We start from the raw sequence: 20171 nt of genomic DNA, 5'->3' as shown, positions 1-20171 counted from the left end.
AGACAGGCTAATTAAACTTTGCTTCCTGACATTTTTCACCAAACATTTAAGGCAGCAGTGTGTCGGGTGGGCCAGTGGTGCAGTGGCTAATGTGTCGGACTATGCATTATTGAGTGAATCCCCACAGGAAGAGTCCCCCACCCAAAGCTGCGTTGGTAGAAGCATGGTCCTTTTCAGTAAAGGACCACCTCTGATCAGACTTATTTTGATTCTAAATTGGGTAAAACTTCTGATAAAGAGGGATTTACCTAGATTAATTACTGCAAGTCTCTGAATAAATGCTGTATTTGGTATCTTTGACACATTTTTGGGCCAAGTTTTCCTTACTGTGGCTGTTAATTCATTTTGTGGTCCTGCAGCCTTAGTTGGGATACAAAATTGAGAAGCACTTAGATATACCCTTTGGACCACAGCCGAGAGAAATGATCAGTAGTCTGTTTTATTCCAGTAGTAGGGAGGTGAGGATTCATTGACTGTGAGTTAGACTGCAGTACACATATTTTTCAGATGTTTTCCCCTGTTAATAAATTAATGTAAATTGGTGTGAATGCTTCTCAGTGTGGTAAGAGAATATCCCTGAATGTCTTCAGGCAAAAAGCCGACAGACAAAAAACATGTAACATGGCTGTGCTGTCATTCTTACATTCAGAAAATCAAGTTAGTTTACTGATTTTTTAGTGACCTGATAACCTTGTTTTGTTTTGTTTTTATCTGCTGTATTCTCTTCCTGGGGCTGAATCAGAGAGAGAGAGAGAGTCAGACACTGGCATGGACCTCTAAGTAACTGAGTGGTCTGTGGGGAAATCTGCATTTTAATGATGAAAGCCATTATACTTCAGTCTCCTTGGCTGGCTTTGTGGAAAATTTTCCACATGGGGTGGAGTCCAAGCCTTGATGCTGTTAATCGTGAGAGAGAACACCAGGTGCTTGGCACAAGATGGCGCCAGTGAGCTACAGAAAAAGTTAAACTTGACCACTTTGGCTCTTCACCTCCTCCCCTCAAACTTCATCCCCCGCCCCATCCCCACTTCCAGCTTACACTGAAGGAGGCAGAAAACAGTCCATTTTGTTCCTGTGAGAGAGGGAGTGCTGTCAGCTTCTGAAACTGAGGGGAGAGTTTGCTGTTTCCTCCGGGGTCCCTGCCTCCTGCAGCCAGCTCTTTCCTCTGGGTGACTGCCCAGAGGCCGCCTGCCCCCCCTTCTCCGCCCTCTCCCCCCTCTCCCTCTTGGGGCGCCTACAGCCTGTGCGGGAGGTGGTTAGGCTCCTGGCTGCTGTGCAATGGGCCATCTGTGTTTAATCAATCAAGGCGGAAAAGGAGGGGGTGGGGATTGTGAAGAAACTGGGAAAGCATTCCAGAGTAGTGAGAGAGACCCGGAGATCAGAAGGAAGGCACCGCCCCCCACCCCGCCTCCAAAGCCAGCCCGCAGGCTTGAGGGGAAGAGGCCGAGTGCACACTTCTTCCACTCTCGACCCACTCTTCACGCTGCCATGGGGCCCAGCATTCCTCTCCTCTTCTTCTTCCTTTTGTCATGGTCAGGACCCCTTCGAGGACAGCAGCACCACCTTGTGGAGTACATGGAACGCCGGCTAGCTGCCTTAGAGGTGAGGGACTCCTTTCTCTTCTAGCCTAGCCTGGAAGGATTCTACATCTTTGATTGGTTCAACAGACCAATTTGTTAGGCATCTGGGGGTGACAGGATAGGATGCTGCAAGAACCTACAGAAGATTTTGTCTTTTGATGAGAGAATCCTCCAACTACAAGCCCTCCTCTCTCCCCACACAGAGGATTCCAAAGCAAACAGACCTTTGTGCTTTACCCACGGAATTAGATGGGGTAAGGGAGCAGAGTGGAAATGAGAGCCAGGACGGTGGGGATGCAACCGGAGGAGCTGATGATTCTGCTGAGTTGAGGTTCCCGAGGAATCTGCAGCTTCCTGCCTTTTTAAGCCAGTGTGCTATCTGCAGCATCCTAATCCCTGTGAAGTGAACTGCACGGTGGAGGAGGGAGCCCTTGCCGCCTTCATGCACCGAGGCTTCCCTTGAACCTCAGAGGGCACAGTGGCCCTGCTCACAGGGTACACAGGGTGGAGGCACGGAGTAGGGGTAGGGTAGGGGCCGAGGTGAAGCTGAGCTGGGCTGTTGCACACTTAGCACCTCTGGACATCTGGTTTTCTTTTCTGTGGGGGCGGAATGGGCTATTAAAGCCTGGCTGAGTTTGTTCTTTTTCGCATTCCTGACTCCCTGGTTGGGCCTCCCCCTGCCTGGGACTTGTAACCCTGCAGCCCTCTCTCCTGATTCCCCATCCCTTCAGGAGCGCCTGGCCCAGTGCCAGGACCAGAGCAGTCGGCATGCTGCCGAGCTGCGGGACTTCAAGAACAAGATGCTGCCGCTGCTGGAGGTGGCAGAGAAGGAGCGGGAGGCGCTCAGAACCGAGGCTGACACCATCTCCGGCAGAGTGGACCGTCTGGAGCGGGAGGTTGACTATCTGGAGACCCAGAACCCAGCTCTGCCCTGTGTGGAGTTTGATGAGAAGGTGACTGGAGGCCCTGGGACGAAAGGCAAGGGCAGAAGAAACGAGAAGTACGATATGGTAACAGGTAAGTGGTCTCAAAGCAGGCCCCTCACGCTCTCAGTAGCCGTTCTTTCGTTCTTTTTTAAGATTTATTTATTTACTTGAAAGGCAGAGAGAGAAAGAGGTCTTCCATCCATTGGTTCACTCCCCAAGTGGCTGCAACGGCCAGAGCTGGGCTGATCCGAAGCCAGGAGTTTCATCCAGGTCTCCTACGCGAGTGCAGGGACCCAAGGACTTGGGCCACCTTCCACTGCTTTTCCAGGCCACTGCAGAGAGCTGGATCACAAGTGGGGCAGCCGGGACTCGAACTGGCGCCCACGTGGGATGCCGGCACTGCAGGCAGTGGCTTTACCTGCTATGCCACAGCACTGGCCCCCTCAGTAGCCTTTCTTCCTTGTTTCTCTTTCCTCTTTGTCCTTGTCCACTGTGACTCCAGCTTCTAGAGTGTGTGTTCGGGTGATCTCTGTAATGACAGGTCCATGAAGGAGAGCTGCTGGGGACCCAGACCTCTGAGGTACCCTCCATTCCCCAGTCCTCCACAAGAGTGGGGACATCTACCGGGCAAACGACCACTGTTCTCCCCATATCCCGCCTCGCGGGGGGTTCCTGCTGTAGGCATACAACTCTCGCCTCTTATTTCCTTTTCTTGTGCTTTTCTCCTTCCCCCACCAGACTGTGGCTACACAATCTCTCAGGTGAGGTCAATGAAGATCCTGAAGCGGTTCGGTGGCCCAGCTGGTCTGTGGACCAAGGATCCAATGGGCCCAGCGGAGAAGATCTACGTGTTAGATGGGACACTGAATGACACAGCCTTTGTCTTCCCGAGGCTGCGGGACTTCACCCTTGCTATGGCTGCCCGGAAAGCTTCCCGAGTCCGGGTGCCCTTCCCCTGGGTGGGCACCGGGCAGCTGGTGTATGGTGGCTTTCTGTATTATGCCCGGAGGCCTCCCGGAGGGCCTGGAGGTGGTGGGGAGTTGACCACTTTGCAGCTCATCAAATTCCACCTGGCCAACCGAACAGTGGTGGACAGCTCAGTGTTCCCAGCAGAGGGGCTGATCCCTCCGTATGGGCTGACAGCAGACACCTACATCGACCTGGCAGCCGATGAGGAGGGCCTGTGGGCTGTCTATGCCACCCGGGAGGATGACAGACACTTGTGTCTGGCTAAGTTAGACCCACAGACACTAGACACAGAGCAGCAGTGGGACACGCCGTGTCCCAGGGAGAATGCTGAGGCTGCCTTTGTCATCTGTGGGACCCTCTACGTCGTCTATAACACGCGCCCTGCCAGTCGGGCCCGCATCCAGTGCTCCTTTGATGCCAGTGGCACCCTGACCCCTGAACGGGCAGCACTGTCTTACTTTCCCCGCCGATACGGTGCACATGCCAGCCTCCGCTATAACCCCCGGGAGCGCCAGCTCTATGCCTGGGATGATGGCTACCAGATTGTTTATAAGCTGGAGATGAGGAGGAAAGAGGAAGAAGTTTGAGGAGCTGGCCTTGTTTTTGGAGTCCCTCTCACCCCCATACATTTCTATCCCTGCTGGATTTCCTGCTCCTTGTTCTCCAGAGGTCAGCAGGTCGTGCCTCAATGTCCCCTATTTTTTAGCCAATGGCATCCAGGTTCTCATAGCCCCATTGTTTCAGATGGAACTCCAGATGCCAAGGCATCTTTTTAGAGCTAAAAATGTCAAAACTCTGAATGTTCACTGCTGCTCTCCCACCCCATGTCAAAGGATCTCAGGCTCCAGTCAGCCTAGAACCAGAGCGCTGCAACCCCAGGGACTGGGCAACGGTGTGTGTGTTCTTGCCCTGTGTGCGACTTCTGGGAGAGCAGTCGAAGAAAGACCCAACACTGCCCTCCCTCTCACCCCCTTCTCCACCTCACTTTGTATTGCAACATTTTGCATTAAAAAGAAAATCCACTCCTCCTTTCCTGTGTGTGTTTGGGGTAGCCCTCCTATCAAATGCCTCCCCATGACCACTCACTGTAGTCTTCCTCCCATCCCATCCCCACTCTCCCCGTCACTTTAGGGACTTGGCTGGGCTCCCTTTGCCAAGGGAGAGGGAGCTTCTCGAGTTACAGGTTTTACTGAGAGGCGCTTGGGGAAGCTGCTGAATCCCGCCCCTTCAGGGGGCTGGGGGAGCAGCCTTCCAAGAGCAGCCATCCCAGAACTACCAATGGCACTGGGGGTGGGGGTGGGGCAGGGCTTCCAGCTCCAGTTCGCAGAGGATTCTGTGTTGAAGGCTTGGGTGGAAACCAGCGCCTGGAATGCCTGTGTTTTTGGTGAGAACTCGAAGTCTCCTCAGTGGACTGTGCCCCCCCACCCCACTCCCACCTCTGTCCAGCCTTGGGCTCTTCCCCAGGGCCAGGTTGCACAATCCCTCTTGGTCTGAACCGCTCCGATTTTCCTGCTGCCACAGTGTCTGCGGTTTGGGCAGGGAGGAGGGGCAGTGACCGTGGCCCAGATGTTGTTGGGACCAGTTCCCCCAACGCCTCCCGCTTGCATTTCCTCCACTCTCCACACCCCTATGCCTGCTGCAGGCCTGGAACCTGGCGGAAGTCTAACCAGGGCTCCTGGAAACTTAACCCTTCTTGGCTGAAGCTGCCTGGCCTCTGGTGTGTGGTTGCAGCTGGCGGACAGCAGGAGGCAATCTCCAGCTTTTGGACTCTGGTCTAGGATTTTGCAGCTCTCTGCAACAGGCCCCACCTCCCCGGCCTCATCCGGGTGTGCAGCACTCAGGGGCAAGAATGGCGCACGGACAGGAGCCCCTGTTTCATGGGGAGTTTAGCTCAGGCACCCTGGGAAGCTCTTGGTTATTTATCATGCAGAGGAGAAGGGGAAGGAAGAGTCTTGTCCTCCCCTCAACTGCAGCCCTGCAAGCTACAGCCTCCTCCCCAGCCCAGGGTGGGGAACTCAGTGAGAGCCCCCTATCCTCCTTTGTCTTTTCTTCTCTCCTCAGGCGGAGCTGAGGAGGCAGGGGAACAGAAAGGCGATGCGGCACCACACAAAGGCGCTATTGTAGGGAGCCTGAGGTGGTTGGGGCACGCTCCCATTCAGCGCTCCCCTAATGTGGGGCTGGCAACAGTAATCACCGCCTGTCAGCCCACAGAGGGGTCTGCCCACGGAACATCTGGCTCCAGCGCAGGGCACACGCCGGGCTGTGGAGGAGAAAGGCAGTGCGCAGTGGCGGCCTGGAGAGCAGAGTCCAGTCCCCAAGGGCCAGCAGCAAGCTCCGTGACCCTGGCGGGGAGAGCAGGGGGTGCTTGTCTCCTTCCAGTATGACTGTGTGTGTGCCTGCGCATGAGTTGAAGCTTCTAGAGTGTGGGACCGTTTCCGGGGAGGACTGTAGATGTCATCAGTGTGAGAAGCAAGCATAGGAGGTCCGCTCTCGAGGCTTAGTCAGTCTGAGAAGCGGGTGCTGCATCTCCGTGTGTGCCTGTCATTGTGGTATCTTTCTTTGCGTGGTTCCTCAATGAGAAAGGGAAATGCAGGTGCCTTTTTTTTTTTTTTTTTTTTGGCTGAAAATGTCTTTGGAAAAGTTCGCTCAGACTTTTCTGAAAGGGCAGAAATCTCTGGGGCCTTGTCATGTATTACTTTTTTGCTTTCTTCTTCCTGGCTCCTGTACAATAGCTAGTGCTATTTTGGAAGTGTTTCGGAAGGTGAGTGCAACTGTGTGGGCAGATCCAGCCAACTGCTGCTCAGGGAGACAGCCTCAGGAGCTGAATGCTAGCCTCAAAACACAGCCTCCTTGCCCCTTCTCAGACCGTCCACAGCCCGCCGCCGGGCAGAAGCAGGTTACCGCCTCTGGTGCAACAAAAACGGTGGAAAGCAAAGGCCTTCGTGGAGGAGAGATGGCTGAAGAATCCAAAGACAAGTTCCCCGTGTGCCCCCGAGCAGTGGTCCTAAGGCAGGGAGTAGCTGGGGATTGGGGTTCAGGAACAGCAGCAAGGGCCAGGGTGCAGAGGAGACAGCTGTCACCAGGTCCCGAGGCAGGGTTGAGAGGGCTTCCCTCCCTCCAACACTGGTTCTTAGCATCTGCCTGCCAGAGAAACCGAAGTGTTCATCTTGTTCTCTTGAATCAAGGAACCTGAGCCGCCGTTGTCAGTCCTGGAGGGAGGGATGGGCAGGGATGTAAAGAATGCAGTTTCTTCCTCTGGACTGAGGCCCTGGACTAGCTGGGACCCAGAGCCCATTGCCCAGCTTCCTCTTCCAGGCTCGGCTTTTCTGGAAGCCTTCTCGATCTCTCTTCTTGCTCAGGTGCCCCTTCCCCGAGGCCCCTGGGAGCGTGCCTTCCCACTGCTTCACTTTTCTGAACCTGGTTTACGTCAAACGTGCCCGTTGTGAGGGCTGCCGGGACTGTCCTGGTGTCTCTCCAGCCTTCAGGGCAGGTCTCTGTGTTAGTCTGTTTTCCCACAGTAACTAAGTACCTGACACAGGCTACTTATGTAAAAGAAGGCTCTGTGTAGCTCATAGTTTTGGAGGTTCAAGGGCATGGTGCTGGCATCTGCTTGGTTCTGGTGAGGGCCCTCTCCCAGCTACGTCCCGCTGACAAGTGGTCACACCTTGAATTAAGAGCAGAGAGAAAGGCTGGGATGCCACAGTCCCCTGCAAGGACACACCCCAGTCACCCCCAGCACCTCCCTCGGGGCCCCTCTTAATGGTCCATGCCACCTCCCAGGACTGCCACTCTGGGGACCAAAGTCCCAGTCACTGTGGACTCCTGAAGGACACGCAAAACACAGCAGTCTCTTCAGGCCTACAGGCAGCCTCTCTCTGCCCGCCCTTGCAGTAATGGCCCAGGAAAGCTCTCTGTCTCTTCAGCCCAAGGACAGAGACCGTTCTGCCAGTCCCAGCCCCTGTCAGCAGCTGCAGCCTGGCCACCAGGTGCCACCAAGGGCGCAGAGCCCCCCAGGCCTGCTCTTTAACTTTTGCTTGCACCATGTGGAGCTTAAAAGATTAAATCCTTATTTATGGATTTAATAAGTCCTCAGAAGAATTATAACTGTGGATGCCAATGTATTACTTTAAGAGGCAGAGTGAGCAAATAAAAACAGAATTCTCAGCAGCCTCCCATCAGAACTTGGGTTCTGACAAAACCCAGAGTTGACACCTCATTCTGGCATGGCCTCTGGGGATCCACCAGCTCCAGTTTCTACCTTCTCTGAGGATAAGACACCCTTACTCCCTGGCCTCAGCTGTGTGGCCCTAGGGAAAAACTCAGATTCCCCTGGGGCTTTAGCATTGCAGAGAAGCCATGTGTTAGCACAGGGATGGAGGCATCTGTGCCCCCCGCCCCCATGGAGAGAAGTGGGAGGCAGATGGCAGGGGAGGAGGAGGGGCCCTCACTCCGGAGGTCACCGCATACCTCTGCCTCTTGGGGTCTACAAAATGCCCGAATCCTTAAATACCCCCTTTTCTGGGTGGGTGGGTGGGTTGGCTTTTGTTTAAGTCAGTATTCCTGGGTTTCTGTTTGCTGCAAGCCAAAGACTCCTCATCTTCACTGTGTCTTGCTATTCCCTGGGCTGCTGAGCAAACTGCCTCCACTCCTAATTGCCCTTCCCTGTACAAGGCCCAGAGGCTAACGGGGATAATAAGGAAAGCAGCTGGGCTGGACCTGACCTGAGACCTTCTACCAAGTCATGTCTCCTCTGTGATCCCAACCTAGCTTGTTCCTTCACGGTGTGCTGTCTCTGTTCCCATCTTGTCCATGCCAGTGTTCTCGGAGGGAACTTTCCTGAATTCGACAGGGCACAGACTTGGCTAGTCGAGCAAGCTGGGGGTCAGTCTGGCACTGCCCCTGAGTGCTTCATCTCGCGGACAGGTTGTTCTGTGTGGATTGCAGACTTTATGTGCAAGCTCAGCGGTAGTGCTGATGATTAGCAAGTAGTAGCTCTGTGCCCTTGCTCGCTGGGCAGGCTTTTCTGAACATTTCCACTCCCAGCCACTTAGGACCAAGCGCCTTTCTTTCCTGTGAGTCCCTGCCTGCTCCTTATAGAACCTGTACAGAGGCTGGCCCACGGTGAGCTGTGTCTGGCTCATCTTTGTGTCTGCAGAGCCTGACTCAGAGCCTGGCTCCAGGAAGGTGCTCAGAGAATTCTTGATGACTGCATGGATGGCTGCAGGTGTTCACGCTCCCCATCAGAGGGGGAGCCCTGGAGGGAGTTCACGGGGGCCGGTGTGGGGGTGTGTGTTTGTCTCCTAACTCAGAACCTGACTCAGGAGTGGCGCACTGCCAGCTCATGGTACATGTTCTTGGTTGCAATTTTCAGTTCAGCTGGACAAGCTGTAGATAACAACAGAAAGCAAAATCTCCCCTCAACCGCAGAGCACGCTGGCCTACACGCAGTGAGGATGCATAGGGCAGACACCCGAGGGGGAGCTCTCAAGCTAGGCTTGCACAGCTACACCCTGTGACCACAGGGCAGGAAGCCAGTAGCATAGCACAAGGCTGTGAGGGGATCTAGGGCTCAGCAGCTGCTTCATAGTAGGCGTCCTGGAGTAGTTAATTCTAGGTCCTGTCCCTGCCCTGTCCTGCTACTTACTTGAATGTTACTCGGAGCAGGTAAGTCACTTTGCCTCTCTGAGCCTATGTTCTTTCACCTACAGAAGGGAGGAGGTTGGGGCCAGCGCTGTGTCATAGTAGGCTAAGCCTCCACCTGTGGTGCTGGCATCCCATATGGGCGCTGATTCAGGTCCCAGCTGTTCCACTTCCAATCCAGCTCCCTGCTAATGTGCCTGGGAAAGCAGTGGAGGATGACCCATGTGCTTGGGCTCCTGCACCCATGTAGGAGACCCAGATGAAGCTCCTGGCTCCTGGCTTTGGATCGTCCCAGCTCTGGCTATTGTGGCCATTTGGGGAGTGAACCAGTAGATGGAAGACCTCTCTCCCACCTGTCCCTGCCCCACTCCTCATCTATAGCTCTGCTTTTTTTTTTTTTTTTAAAGGTCATGGTACAGTACCACTTCAGATTGTTGTGAGAATTCAATGAAGTAATCTCAGTAAAGCAGGAAGCCCTGTTCCTGGCACATTGTTGGTGCTCAGTAAAGAGTGTTCACAGCACCAGCTCATCACCATGGCGTGCATCGTTTCAGATAACAGAGCACTCATGCACTGAATCTCCTTTGGTCTTCACGGTAATCCCATGAGACAGTAGGCAGACCTCAGGAACCTAGCATTATAGAGATTAAGATGATTTGTCCGAGGCCATGTAGCTCCTAAATATTGGGACTTAACATGCTGGAGGCCATGTGGAGGAGTGTGAACTCAGGCTGAGTTGGAATTCTGCTGAGCCACTGGATCTTGGGCAACTCACTTCTCTGAGCATCGGTGAAGCTTCCAGACGCACAGGCCCTATGCTGTGAGCCCTGGCTGGAGGAGCCAGTGTTTGTGAGACGTGTGGCGGAGCATCAGAGCCGCCAAGGTTTGGTAAATGCTCAGTCCCAGGCCGTGACTCTTGTTTGTCCTGCCGTTGGACAGTATGCTGGTGGCTGTCTCTGCCTGCCCTTGTAAACCGTCTGTCTTCAGTCAGGGGCTCACCCTTCTCCACTTGCACATGGTTGTGTGGGGAGATGTGGCACCTGTTTCCCACCACAGAGTTCTGCGCTGTCAACAACAGCAGGGTTGACAGGTGTCCTGTACCAGCTGTCCACACCAGTCATCAGGGAAGACAGCCAGGTGTGCCACAGCATCCACCTTTCTCTGTGCCTGGGCCACCGCTGCCAGCAATGGTTGTGTGTGTGTGTGTATACGCATGTGTGTGCATGTAGGTGTGTGCACGTGTGTGTTTTACATGGCGCTCCCAAAGCTGCCTTCCTCCTTTTACCACGTTTTCTCACAAAGATGTTTTAATGGTTCAGCAGCTGTCCCCAGAAGCCATCACTGTTGACTTTGTTTTTACTTACTTGTTGCTGGCTTTGACAGATGTCTCGGCACCGTGCTGCTTGCTCTTCAGCCTGCAGATATTTGACTTTTGTTTTGTAGCTGCTGAACGTTGTCTCCCTGGAAAGCCGTGCAGTTGTCCAGGGCAGAACTGCTCCTCCTCCATCGTGGCCTCCCTGTCTGAGGAAGGGAGAGTGTGTGCAAAGAGCTCAGGGTTGCGAGTAGGAAGGCCTTTTTTCTTTTATGGATTTATTTATTTGAAAGGCAGACTTACAGAGAGGCAGAGGCAGAGAGAGAGAAAGGTTTATTCCCCAGATGGCCGTAACAACCAGAGTTGTGCCGATCAGAAGCCAGGAGCTTCTTCCCGATCTTCCACGCGATGCAGCGTCCCAAGGACTTGGTCCATCCTCCACTTTCCCAGGGATAGCAGAGAGCTGGAGCAGAAGTGGAGCAGCCAGGTCTCGAACCAGCACCCAGATGGGATGCTGGCGCTGCAGGCAGAGGCTTTACTCGCTACGCCACAGCAACAGCCCCAGCAGGACCTTTCTGTTTCTGTGTCATTGGTCCTGGCTCTGCCTCTCTGAGCAAGAAGCTGACTCTGTACCTCTGTATGCTTCTTTGCAAAACAGAAATATGTGACGTGGATTTGCCCATTTCTTAGGGTTGTTGAGGTTCAAGTCCGAACGCGTAGAACATTCAGAACATGCAGGAAGGACTCTTCGGAATCACCTCTCTTGGCTTCGCTGATCTTCCAGCGGGGGAAAGTGAAGTCCAAAATACCTTTTGAAGGCAGCGACCATACTTTGGTTTCTGTTCCCAGGGACCTGAGTTGGGTGCACATTGGGAGTGGAGTAGATGTTTTGTACCTGAGTGACCAACTCCCAACAAGGTATCCATGGGTTGGCCTCTGGGTGACTCAGAGTTCTTGTCAGCGTCAACGTCCACCCTGCGCTGCGAGGTCGTGATGCATTCAGAGCCAATTATGCTGTGTGGAATGAGGCTCTCATGCTTTTCTACTTAGCGTTTCTTCTGTCTCTGTTCACTGCCACCTGCCAGCTCTCCTTGTAGGCACTGCACTCACTTTGAGCGTTCTCCACACTGTGGCTAATTGGCTGTCTCCTCTAATCCAGAGTAGACAAGGAGTGAGAGGGCTTTCAAAGATTCAGAGTTGGTACACAGAATAGGTCCTTTGTTGGTCACATGGAGGATGGCAGAATATTCCAGAGAGAAGAAGCGTTGCCTGTTTTCAGCTAGAGGGGGTCTTAAAGCCAACTGTTGGAGCAGGCATTGAGTGCAGCAGGTAAGCCACTGTTTTAGGACCCCTGCATCCCATACTGGGGTGCCTGTTTCAAGTCCTGGCTCCACTCCCGGTTCCTACTTCCTGCTAATGAGAACCCTCTTGAAGCAGCAGGTGGTGGCTCAAGTACTAGGGTTCCTGCCACCCACATGGGAGACCAGGATTAAATTAGAGGCTACTAGATTCTGTCCAGCCCAGCGCTGACTGTTGTGGGCATTTGGGGAGTGAAACAGCAGATGGAAGACTCTTACTCTTGCTCTCTCTCCTCTGTCTGCCTTTCAAATAAATAAACAACAACAACAAAACTTTTTTTTCTGTAAAGTCGTCTGGTCTGGTCTCTGTGGTCATAAAAACACCTCCTGACTGCCCGGTGCCTTCTGCACGTGGTACAGTCTACCCAGCGCCCTGTGAGGCCGGTGTTTGCCTTATGCTGATACCAGCTGAAGAAGCAGTGCTTCCCACTCCTGGAGTCTCTACCCAACAAGCTGGATTCTTATGCATCCCCCCTCCCCGCCCAGGGGAGATAAACACACCTAGATGTGAATTTCTCCCATCCCCTAATTATGACCAAGCAAATGCCTTTTTCTCTCCTGCTCTGTCCTTCCCCACCTGCTTAGTCCCGAGGGAAGTGAAATATTTTTTGCAGTCACCTATTGCTTCGATTTCTAGGGGACACTTTAGCAACGGAAACTGGAAACACTTAAGGCTAATGAAGTAGGTAAGGGGAGACCGAGGGGAAATGTTAATTGTGTCAGTGGGTTTTAAATTGAGATAAGAGTAATCCCATCTAAAGGGAAGCTCAAGACTCATTGGAAGGCCTGTAAATTGCAGACAAATTACCAGCGATAAATTGTGATTTATGTTCTGTGGGTTTTTAATGAGGGCAAGCGAGGCAGAAAAACACTCGTATTGATTCCTTGTCTGCAAAGAATCAGGCTGGCGCGCTCTCCCTCCAAGGGCAGTGTGGCTGCATGGAGCGGATGTCCCAGGTGCCAGCTGCAGTTCAGCTGTTTTCTGCTTGTGGGATCTTAGTTTCTCCATCTGTAAGATAGCACTTCGAATATCTCTGCCACGGGGAAGGTGTGATGATCACGTAGGATACTGGTGTGCAAGTGTTTTTTATAAATTCTGAAGCTGCACCAATGCTGCCTACTCTCATCACTCACCTAATACTCAGAATAGAGTGTCTTGTATCAGTGCTGGGTTTGGGCAGTCAAGGACTGGGCAGGGTCACGAATCTGTCTGGGAAGGAAAAGCAAAAGGATGACCTACAAGTGAGAAATACAGGGCTTGCATTGTGGTGCAACAGGTTGGGCACGCTGCAACACTGAGCACAGCTTCAAGTCCTGGCTGCTCCACTTCTGATCCAGCTCCCTGCTAAGGCACCTGAGAATGCAACAGAGGATGGCACAAGTCTTTGGGTCCCTGCCACCCATGTAGGAGACCTGGATGGAGTTCCAGGCTTCTGGCTTGGCCCAGCCCTGGGCATTGCAGTCATCTGGGGGAGTGAACCAACAGATGGAAGAGCTCTCTCTCTCTCTCTCTCTCTCTCTCTCTCTCTCTCTGTCTTTGCAGTAAGTACGTAAGTCTTTAAAAAAAGAAGTAGAAAAAATGAGAAGATGAAAAAAGGAGTCCCCATTATCACAAACAAAAATAACTTGTAGTTCCGCTAGACTTAAACAGGATACAAACTCTGTCTCACCTGGACCATGCAATGGGATTGAACTTCTGTGAGTGATCATCGGCTCGCAGGAAATTCAAAGCCAAAAATGGTTTCCCAACTGCAGAGTTGAAACTCTGTGACAATGCAGAGCTTAGTTTACTGCAGGGCAGGAGGAAGAGCAGCAAGACAAGGGTGAGAGGGAGAAGGCCACTGACAGACGCAGACGTGGGCATGGCCCACGGGAGAGGGAGAGGCAGCCTGCAGGATCACTTCAATGTCAAAGCCAACTGGGACAGACAACTGATTAATTACAAATGTAATGAATATTGATGGAGTATTTACTGTGTGCTGTGTAAAGTTTTTATACACGACAGTGAATAAAACAGACGCTGATTTGTCTTAACAGCTTGAGGACCAGTTGGGTAAAGAGGAATGAGCAGACTAAGTGACAGTGTGACAGTGTGGTGTGGCAGGAGGGCCTCTACCCCAGCCTTGCCGGAGGAGGGGGAATGAGCCCCTGCCTCAGGCTATTCAGCTGCTGCCCGGGGGACATCTGTCACACCCATAGCCACCACCATCGGGCACCGAACGGGACTGCACTTGACCTTGCCACAGAGCCTCTCCTGGCCTCAGCACATGTGCTATTGCCTCCGTGCACGTCATTGTTTATTTGTGGACCTCTCAGGACCAGGCTGTAAAACTTTCCCTTTCTTTCCTTCCTTCCTTTTCTCTCTCTCTCTCTCCCCCCTCATCCTCTTCCTCCCTCCCTCCCTCCCTCCCTCCCTTCCTTCCTTCATAACATTTATTTATTTGAAAGACAAAGTGATAGAGACAGTAAAAGAGAGATCTTCCATCTACTGGTTCACTCCACAAGCAGCCATAATGGCTAGGGCTGATCTGGGCAGAAGCCAGGAGCCTAGAACTCCATCTGGGTCTCCCATGTGGGCAGCAGGAGCCCAAGCACTTGTACCATCTTCTGTTGCCTTCCCAGGTGCATTAGCATGGAGCTGGATCGGAAGTGGAGCAGCTGGGACTCGAACCTGTGCTCATATGGGATGCTAAAGGTTGCAGGTGGTGGTTTACCCTGCTGCAGAAACTGTCCCTTTCTCTGGGGAGCCAACCCCTTAATGGCTAGGACAGTAGCTGTCTCTTAGTGTCAGTGCCTAGTGATCTGGTTCCATGGATGTGTGAAGAGAACAGGGGGACACAAAGGCTGCAATGCAGGAGGGTGGCTGTCCAGGACTGTCCTCTCCTCTCCCGAGGAGGCTCTCCAAGAGCTTGGGCAGTGAGGCCCAAGTATCTTTCTACAGATTCCTCTTCCAGAAGTGGCTGCTTCTCTCCAGAGTATAGAACCCTGCCCAAGAGCCAGCAGCCTGGAAGCCAGAACCAGGAGGAGCCAGAGCCCCGCTTGTTTTGTGTACAGCTGTCTCTGTAAGTCTCCCGGGAACAGGGCCTTTTTGACTACCTGAATGCAACCATGCATTCACCTTGGCTTGGGCTGTGGCTTTGGACAGGCATTGACCTCTGGCCTCTGCTCTTTGCTGAGCACTTTCTACCTGCTGCACGCGGCACGGATGCAGCGGCCTCACTGAGGCGTCAAACAACTCATCCCACCTGCCAACAGCTGCTTAATGAGCCCCAGGCTTTGTGCCGGGGATGAGGAGGCCCTGGGAGGACTGTCGGACCTCAGCAGCTTCCATCCCAGTTGAGAAGGGTCAGTGGGGGAGGGGATGATAAAGCACTACTGCCCAAGACCACCTAAGTCAGTTAAGATACGTGTCTTGGGCCGATGTTGTGGTACAGCAGGTTAAGCTGCTGCCTGTGATGCCGGCATCTCACAATGGAGCCCTGGTTCAAGTCCCAGCTGCTCAGTTTCTGATCCCTGCTTATCCCTGGGAAAAGCAGTGGAAATGGCTCAAGTGCTTGGGCCCCTGCCACCCACATGGGAGACCCCATTGCATTTACAGGCTCTTGGCTTTGGCCTGGCCCAACCCTGGCATTTAAAGTTATTTGTGGAGTGAACCAGTGGATGGAAGATGTCTCTCTCATTATCTGTAACTGCTTTTCAAATACGTATTTTGACAAATTAATGAAAGTAATGTGTCCTAGGCGGGGGATGTTTTGTGAGAACTGCAAGCAGGAAGCAGTCCTGCTCTGATGAGGGGGCTTTGCAGAGACTCCATGAAGGTGGAGGTGGGCCTCAGAGGAAAGACGGGAACCAGGCCCTGACTTGGACAAAGTGGTGGGCGTGGTTAGGCTCACATGCTTCTGTGGATGCAGAGAGAGCAAAGCCAAAAGCCAGTCAGGGCCATGTTATATTTGGGTTAAGGTAAATAAATGTGTTAAAGCTGTGTGAATAGGGGTCTAAGCTGCTGCCTGCAGTGCCAGCATCCCAGATGGGCGCCAATTCTCAAGTCCCGCCTGCTCCACTTCCGATCTAGCTCTCTGCTATGGCCTGGGAAAGCACTGGAGGATGGCCCAAGTCCTTGGACCCCTGCACTCATGTGGGAGACCGGGAAGAAGCTCCTGGCTCCTGGCTTTCAATTGGTAAAGCTCCAGTCATTGCCACCATCTGGGAAGTGAACCAGCAGATGGAAGATCTGTCTCTCTGCCTCTCTGTAATTCTACCTTTCAAATAAATAAATAATTAATTAAATAAATAAATCTTAAAAAAAACTGTGTGAATAATCACTAACATATATTGAATCATTTTCTTACTTCATCCTTGCAAGCCTACAGGTTAGAGCTGTTATTATTCCCATTTTACAGATGAGGAAACTGAGGTTCATACACATAATTCCCCCAGGACAAACACCACTGCCTCTCACCTGTGCTCCCTTCAGTCAGAAATTGTACCAAAGTCTCTGTGGCTCCAAAGGTCATGTTCTTTTTAATTTTTAATTTTTTAAAATTATTTGAAATAGTTACAGAGAGGCAGAGAGGCCTTTTTTTTTTTAAGATTTTGTTTTGTTTTGTTTTGTTTTTGTTTTTGTTTTTATATCCAAAACGTGTTTATTGGGAAGGTTTCCCACTCATCTTGGCGCAGGGTGCTTTCAGTGCTGCTTCCTCCTGAAGGAACATCCTTCTGTAAGCCTTGCTTTTCCTCCTGTGGGCTGGCAGAGGACAGTGGAGCAGCCAACGCACAAAACCACCGTTTGTGCATGGCTGAAAACCGTGGTGATTTTATAGCATCCTGGGCACTTCACGTCCATGAAGTAGGAATTGGGGCTCTGCACCAGGCGCTTCTTCTTGTGTTTCCTCTTCTCCTCTTCAGGAGAGGGATGCAGGAGATCCTTTGCGAGAGGCATGTTCGCGTGGGTCGGTCGTCACCGCCGGAAAAAAGAGATTTATTTATTTTTATTTGAAAGTCAGAGTTACACAGAGAGAGGAGAGGCAGAGAGAGAGGTCTTCCATCTGATGGTTCACTCCTCAATTGGCCGCAACGACCGGAGCTGCGCTGATCCAAAGCCAGGAACCAGGAGCTGCTTCTGAGTCTCCCACATGGGTGCAGGGGCCCAAGGAGTTGGACCATCTTCTACTGCTTTCCCAGGCCCCAGCAGAGAGCTGGATCCGAAGGAGCAGCGGGGACTCGAACCGGTGTCAGATGAGACGCCAGCACTGCAGGCGGGCGGCTTTACCCACTTGGCCACAGCACCACCCCAAGGTCATGCTCTTGACCCCTTCCCCTTGGTGGCCGTGTGGGAGTCCCTGAGCTTATGAAGAGGGTAAGCAACAGTGGACAAGAAATTTGAGCTTTCAGGACGCAGCTGTCTGTACTCAGAGGTCGGGAGAACCAAGAGGAGACAGTGCAGGGGAGAGACCAAGAGGCTGGTAGAGTTCTCATCTCTGAATCGAGAGACGAGAGAGGTCCAAAGTGGAGGTGCCCAGCATCCCCAACACTCAGCGAGGTCGGGGAGACAGTGAGAAGGGCTTCGGGGAGACTGCGTGCCTGCGCACTGGAACGCAAACGTGGGCGGAGAACAAGAGGCAGGGATGCACCAGCACCTCGCGCAGGAAACTCGGTGGTCACTGGGCAGAGGCAGGAGTAGGGGAGGGGCTTTACAGTCCGTGCATGAACTATCTTCTGTATACACACAATAATGTAGCAGATTGTGTCATTACCACGAGATACCTGAGTGAACTCACTTCACAGAGCAAGGAGTTTAGCTGACAGTTTTGGAGATTCAAGTCCAAGGTCAGGCAGCCGCGTGGGTTTGGTGTCTGACAAGAGCAGCTGATGGCAGTGGTGGAGCTCGGGGGAGGGAAGGGTCCCAGACGAGCCAGGAAGCCGACAGGGGCTTCTGAGGTCACACTCACAGGGACCTAAGGACCGCCCAGTCATTATAATTGGATTACGTTTCTACCCTCCTAGGGCCTTTCACTGGTGAGCTTGGGGGTTAAACATCTGCAGGAGTTTAAGAGCCAAATCCTGTTCAAACCATAACAATAATATAATTGCAAACCATGAACCAGCATTGACTTGCTCCAGATCTGTCTCTCCCTTAAAAAGACTGGCAGGCTTACCCACACAGCCGACCCCTCCCCCCACTCTAAGCTTCCCTCTCTTTTCCCAGGTAACCACTATCCTAACCTTAGAACCATTCCCATGGCTTTTTTTTTTTTTTTTTTTTTTTTTCCAGGCAGAGTGGACAGTGAGAGAGACAGAGAGAAAGGTCTTCCTTTGCCGTTGGTTCACCCTCCAATGGCCGCCACGGCCGGCGGCGCACCGCGCTGATCCGATGGCAGGAGCCAGGTGCTTCTCCTGGTCTCCCATGGGGTGCAGGGCCCAAGCACTTGGGCCATCCTCCACTGCACTCCCTGGCCACAGCAGAGAGCTGGCCTGGAAGAGGGGCAACTGGTACAGAATCTGGCGCCCCGACCGGGACTAGAACCCAGTGTGCCGGCGCCGCAAGGCGGAGGATTAGTTTAGTGAGCCACGGCACCGGCTTTTCCCATGACTTTTAAAATGCCTATCTGGGGGTGGGGAGGGGAGATGCTGTGGCATAGTGGGCTAAGCCTCCACCTGTAGAGCTGGCATTCCATATGGACGCTGGTTTGAGTCCTGACTGCTCTTCTTCTGATCCAGCTCTGTGCTATGGCCTGGGAAAGCAGTAGAAGATGGCCCAAGTCCTTGGGCCCCTGCACCCAGGAAGGAGACCTGGAAGAAGCTCCTGGCTCCTGACTTCAGATAAGTCCAGCTCCAGCCGTTGCGGCCATTTGGGAAGTGAACCAGCGGATGAAAGACTTTTCTCTCTGTCTCCTCCTCTCTGTCTATAACTCTAACTCTCAAATAAATATTTTTTAAAGCCTATTTTTAAAGCGTATGTACCAACACAGTTGATGTAACTGTTTTTAAAAGATGCACTGGAAGTAGCATCTGTAAATACAATTTATGCAACATTTTTCCTTGCTACATTACTTCGGGGATGACCCATGATACAGCTCTGGTCCATTCCTCTTCACTCTGAGTTAAGGGGCCCACCATGTTGGCTATTGCCCTTTCTCTGTTAGAAACAGTGCTGAACACATGAGCTTGTCCCCCGTGCCCATGCAGGAGGTGCAGTGGTTAAGACCCCGCTTGGGACACCCACATCCCATACCGAAGTGCCTGGGGTCAAGCCCCGGCCCTCCCATTTCTAGCTTCCAGCCCGTGCACACCCTGCTGGGAGGCAACAGGGACTCCAAATATCAGAAAGAACACCTCCAGGAAAAGGAGGGTGCTTGTTTTATCTGGCTCCAAAAGGTGGGCAGAGCTCTCAATGGCTGTCAGTGACACAGAGGAAAGAGTTACAGTTAGACTGAAAGGCAACCTTCGGGGAAACAGGAGGGCTATTTCCGGCAAGGCTCAGCCCCACCCACCCTGCCCCTCACGTAGTCCGAGGCCAGGTCTCCTGGAGCATCAGAGGAGGAGGTGTAGTGTGCCTGTTCCTGCCTAAGCCACCTCCGCATCCATTTTTCACCAGCTCTGGCTCAGGCCAGGCAGGTGGCCGGCTGTGGTTTGACTGATTTGTTTGCATTTCTGCGGTAGCAGCCCCAGCGAGGGTTGCAAAGGGAGAGCTTTGCTTTGCATGTAATTGAATCCAAAGGTTAGGTAATGAGCTTGCTCCCCCCACCAGAATCAACATGCTTCCTCCAGCCCTGCCTGTGCTGCCCTGTGCACCTCCGTCCACAGCTCTCCCATTTGTGTGATCACAACTCGGGGTGATTTACTGGAACTCCTGGTAGTAAAACCTCTGAGTGAGACCAGCAAAAATGAATAATGCTCTGTGGTGAATTTCTTAATGAATTTCTGCTCTTGCTCTCAAGAACAAGAGATTGAAAAAAAAAAAAAGGGTATGTTGGAGCAGGGAAAGACTGCGATACCCTGCAAGTCCTGGTTCTTGGATTCTGCAGAGAAAATCAACAGAAACCATTGCTTAAAAATCCCATGCTCTGTTCTCACTTCGGACTCTCGTTAATTTCAGAGTAGAGTGGAAGATGGCCTGACATCTTCCCAGTATTCTTAAAATAGATAAACAAGCAGTCACCTTAAGAAAAGAGATTAGGGGCCGACGCTGTGGTGCAGTGGGTTAAAGCCCTGGCCTGAAGTGCCGGCATCCCATATGGACACTGGTTCTAGTCCCGGCTGTTCCTCTTCAGATCCAGCTCTCTGCTATGGCCTGGGAAAGCAGTGGAAGATGGCCCAAGTCCTTGGGCCCCTGCACCCATGTGGGATACCCGGAAAAAGCTCCTGGCTTAGGATCAGTGCAGCTCCT

At 52.6% G+C, this 20171-nt stretch overlaps 2 protein-coding genes across 2 annotated transcripts; one reads left to right on the top strand and one right to left on the bottom strand.

Moving 5' to 3' along the window:
* The first annotated feature begins 1067 nt into the window (after positions 1 to 1067).
* On the top strand, positions 1068 to 4503 carry OLFML3 (olfactomedin like 3). The gene is made up of 3 exons (XM_002715753.5): positions 1068 to 1602; positions 2312 to 2597; positions 3245 to 4503. Exons 1-3 carry the CDS (start codon positions 1279 to 1281, stop codon positions 4060 to 4062), a joined length of 1428 nt encoding a protein of 475 aa, XP_002715799.4. The 5' UTR covers positions 1068 to 1278; the 3' UTR covers positions 4063 to 4503.
* Positions 4504 to 16408: 11905 nt separating this feature from the next.
* Positions 16409 to 16777, bottom strand: LOC100345694 (small ribosomal subunit protein eS27). The gene has a single exon (XM_002715752.5). It carries the CDS (start codon positions 16722 to 16724, stop codon positions 16470 to 16472), a length of 255 nt encoding a protein of 84 aa, XP_002715798.1. The 5' UTR covers positions 16725 to 16777; the 3' UTR covers positions 16409 to 16469.
* Positions 16778 to 20171: the final 3394 nt, after the last annotated feature.

The sequence above is a fragment of the Oryctolagus cuniculus genome, chromosome 7 (genome assembly GCF_964237555.1).
Source record: "Oryctolagus cuniculus chromosome 7, mOryCun1.1, whole genome shotgun sequence".
NCBI lineage: Eukaryota > Metazoa > Chordata > Mammalia > Lagomorpha > Leporidae > Oryctolagus > Oryctolagus cuniculus.
The sequence above is the reverse complement of the archived record's forward strand: the minus strand, read 5'-3'. Positions and strand labels throughout refer to the sequence as shown.

Bases quoted from the DNA above. Each gene is read 5' to 3' on its own strand.
- OLFML3 (XM_002715753.5), top strand. From the start codon at position 1,279: ATGGGCCATCTGTGTTTAATCAATCAAGGCGGAAAAGGAGGGGGTGGG. The intron at 1,603-2,311 runs GTGAGGGACTCC...CCATCCCTTCAG, and splicing joins GCCGGCTAGCTGCCTTAGAG to GAGCGCCTGGCCCAGTGCCA. The intron at 2,598-3,244 runs GTAAGTGGTCTC...TTCCCCCACCAG, and splicing joins GAAGTACGATATGGTAACAG to ACTGTGGCTACACAATCTCT.
- LOC100345694 (XM_002715752.5), bottom strand. From the start codon at position 16,724: ATGCCTCTCGCAAAGGATCTCCTGCATCCCTCTCCTGAAGAGGAGAAG.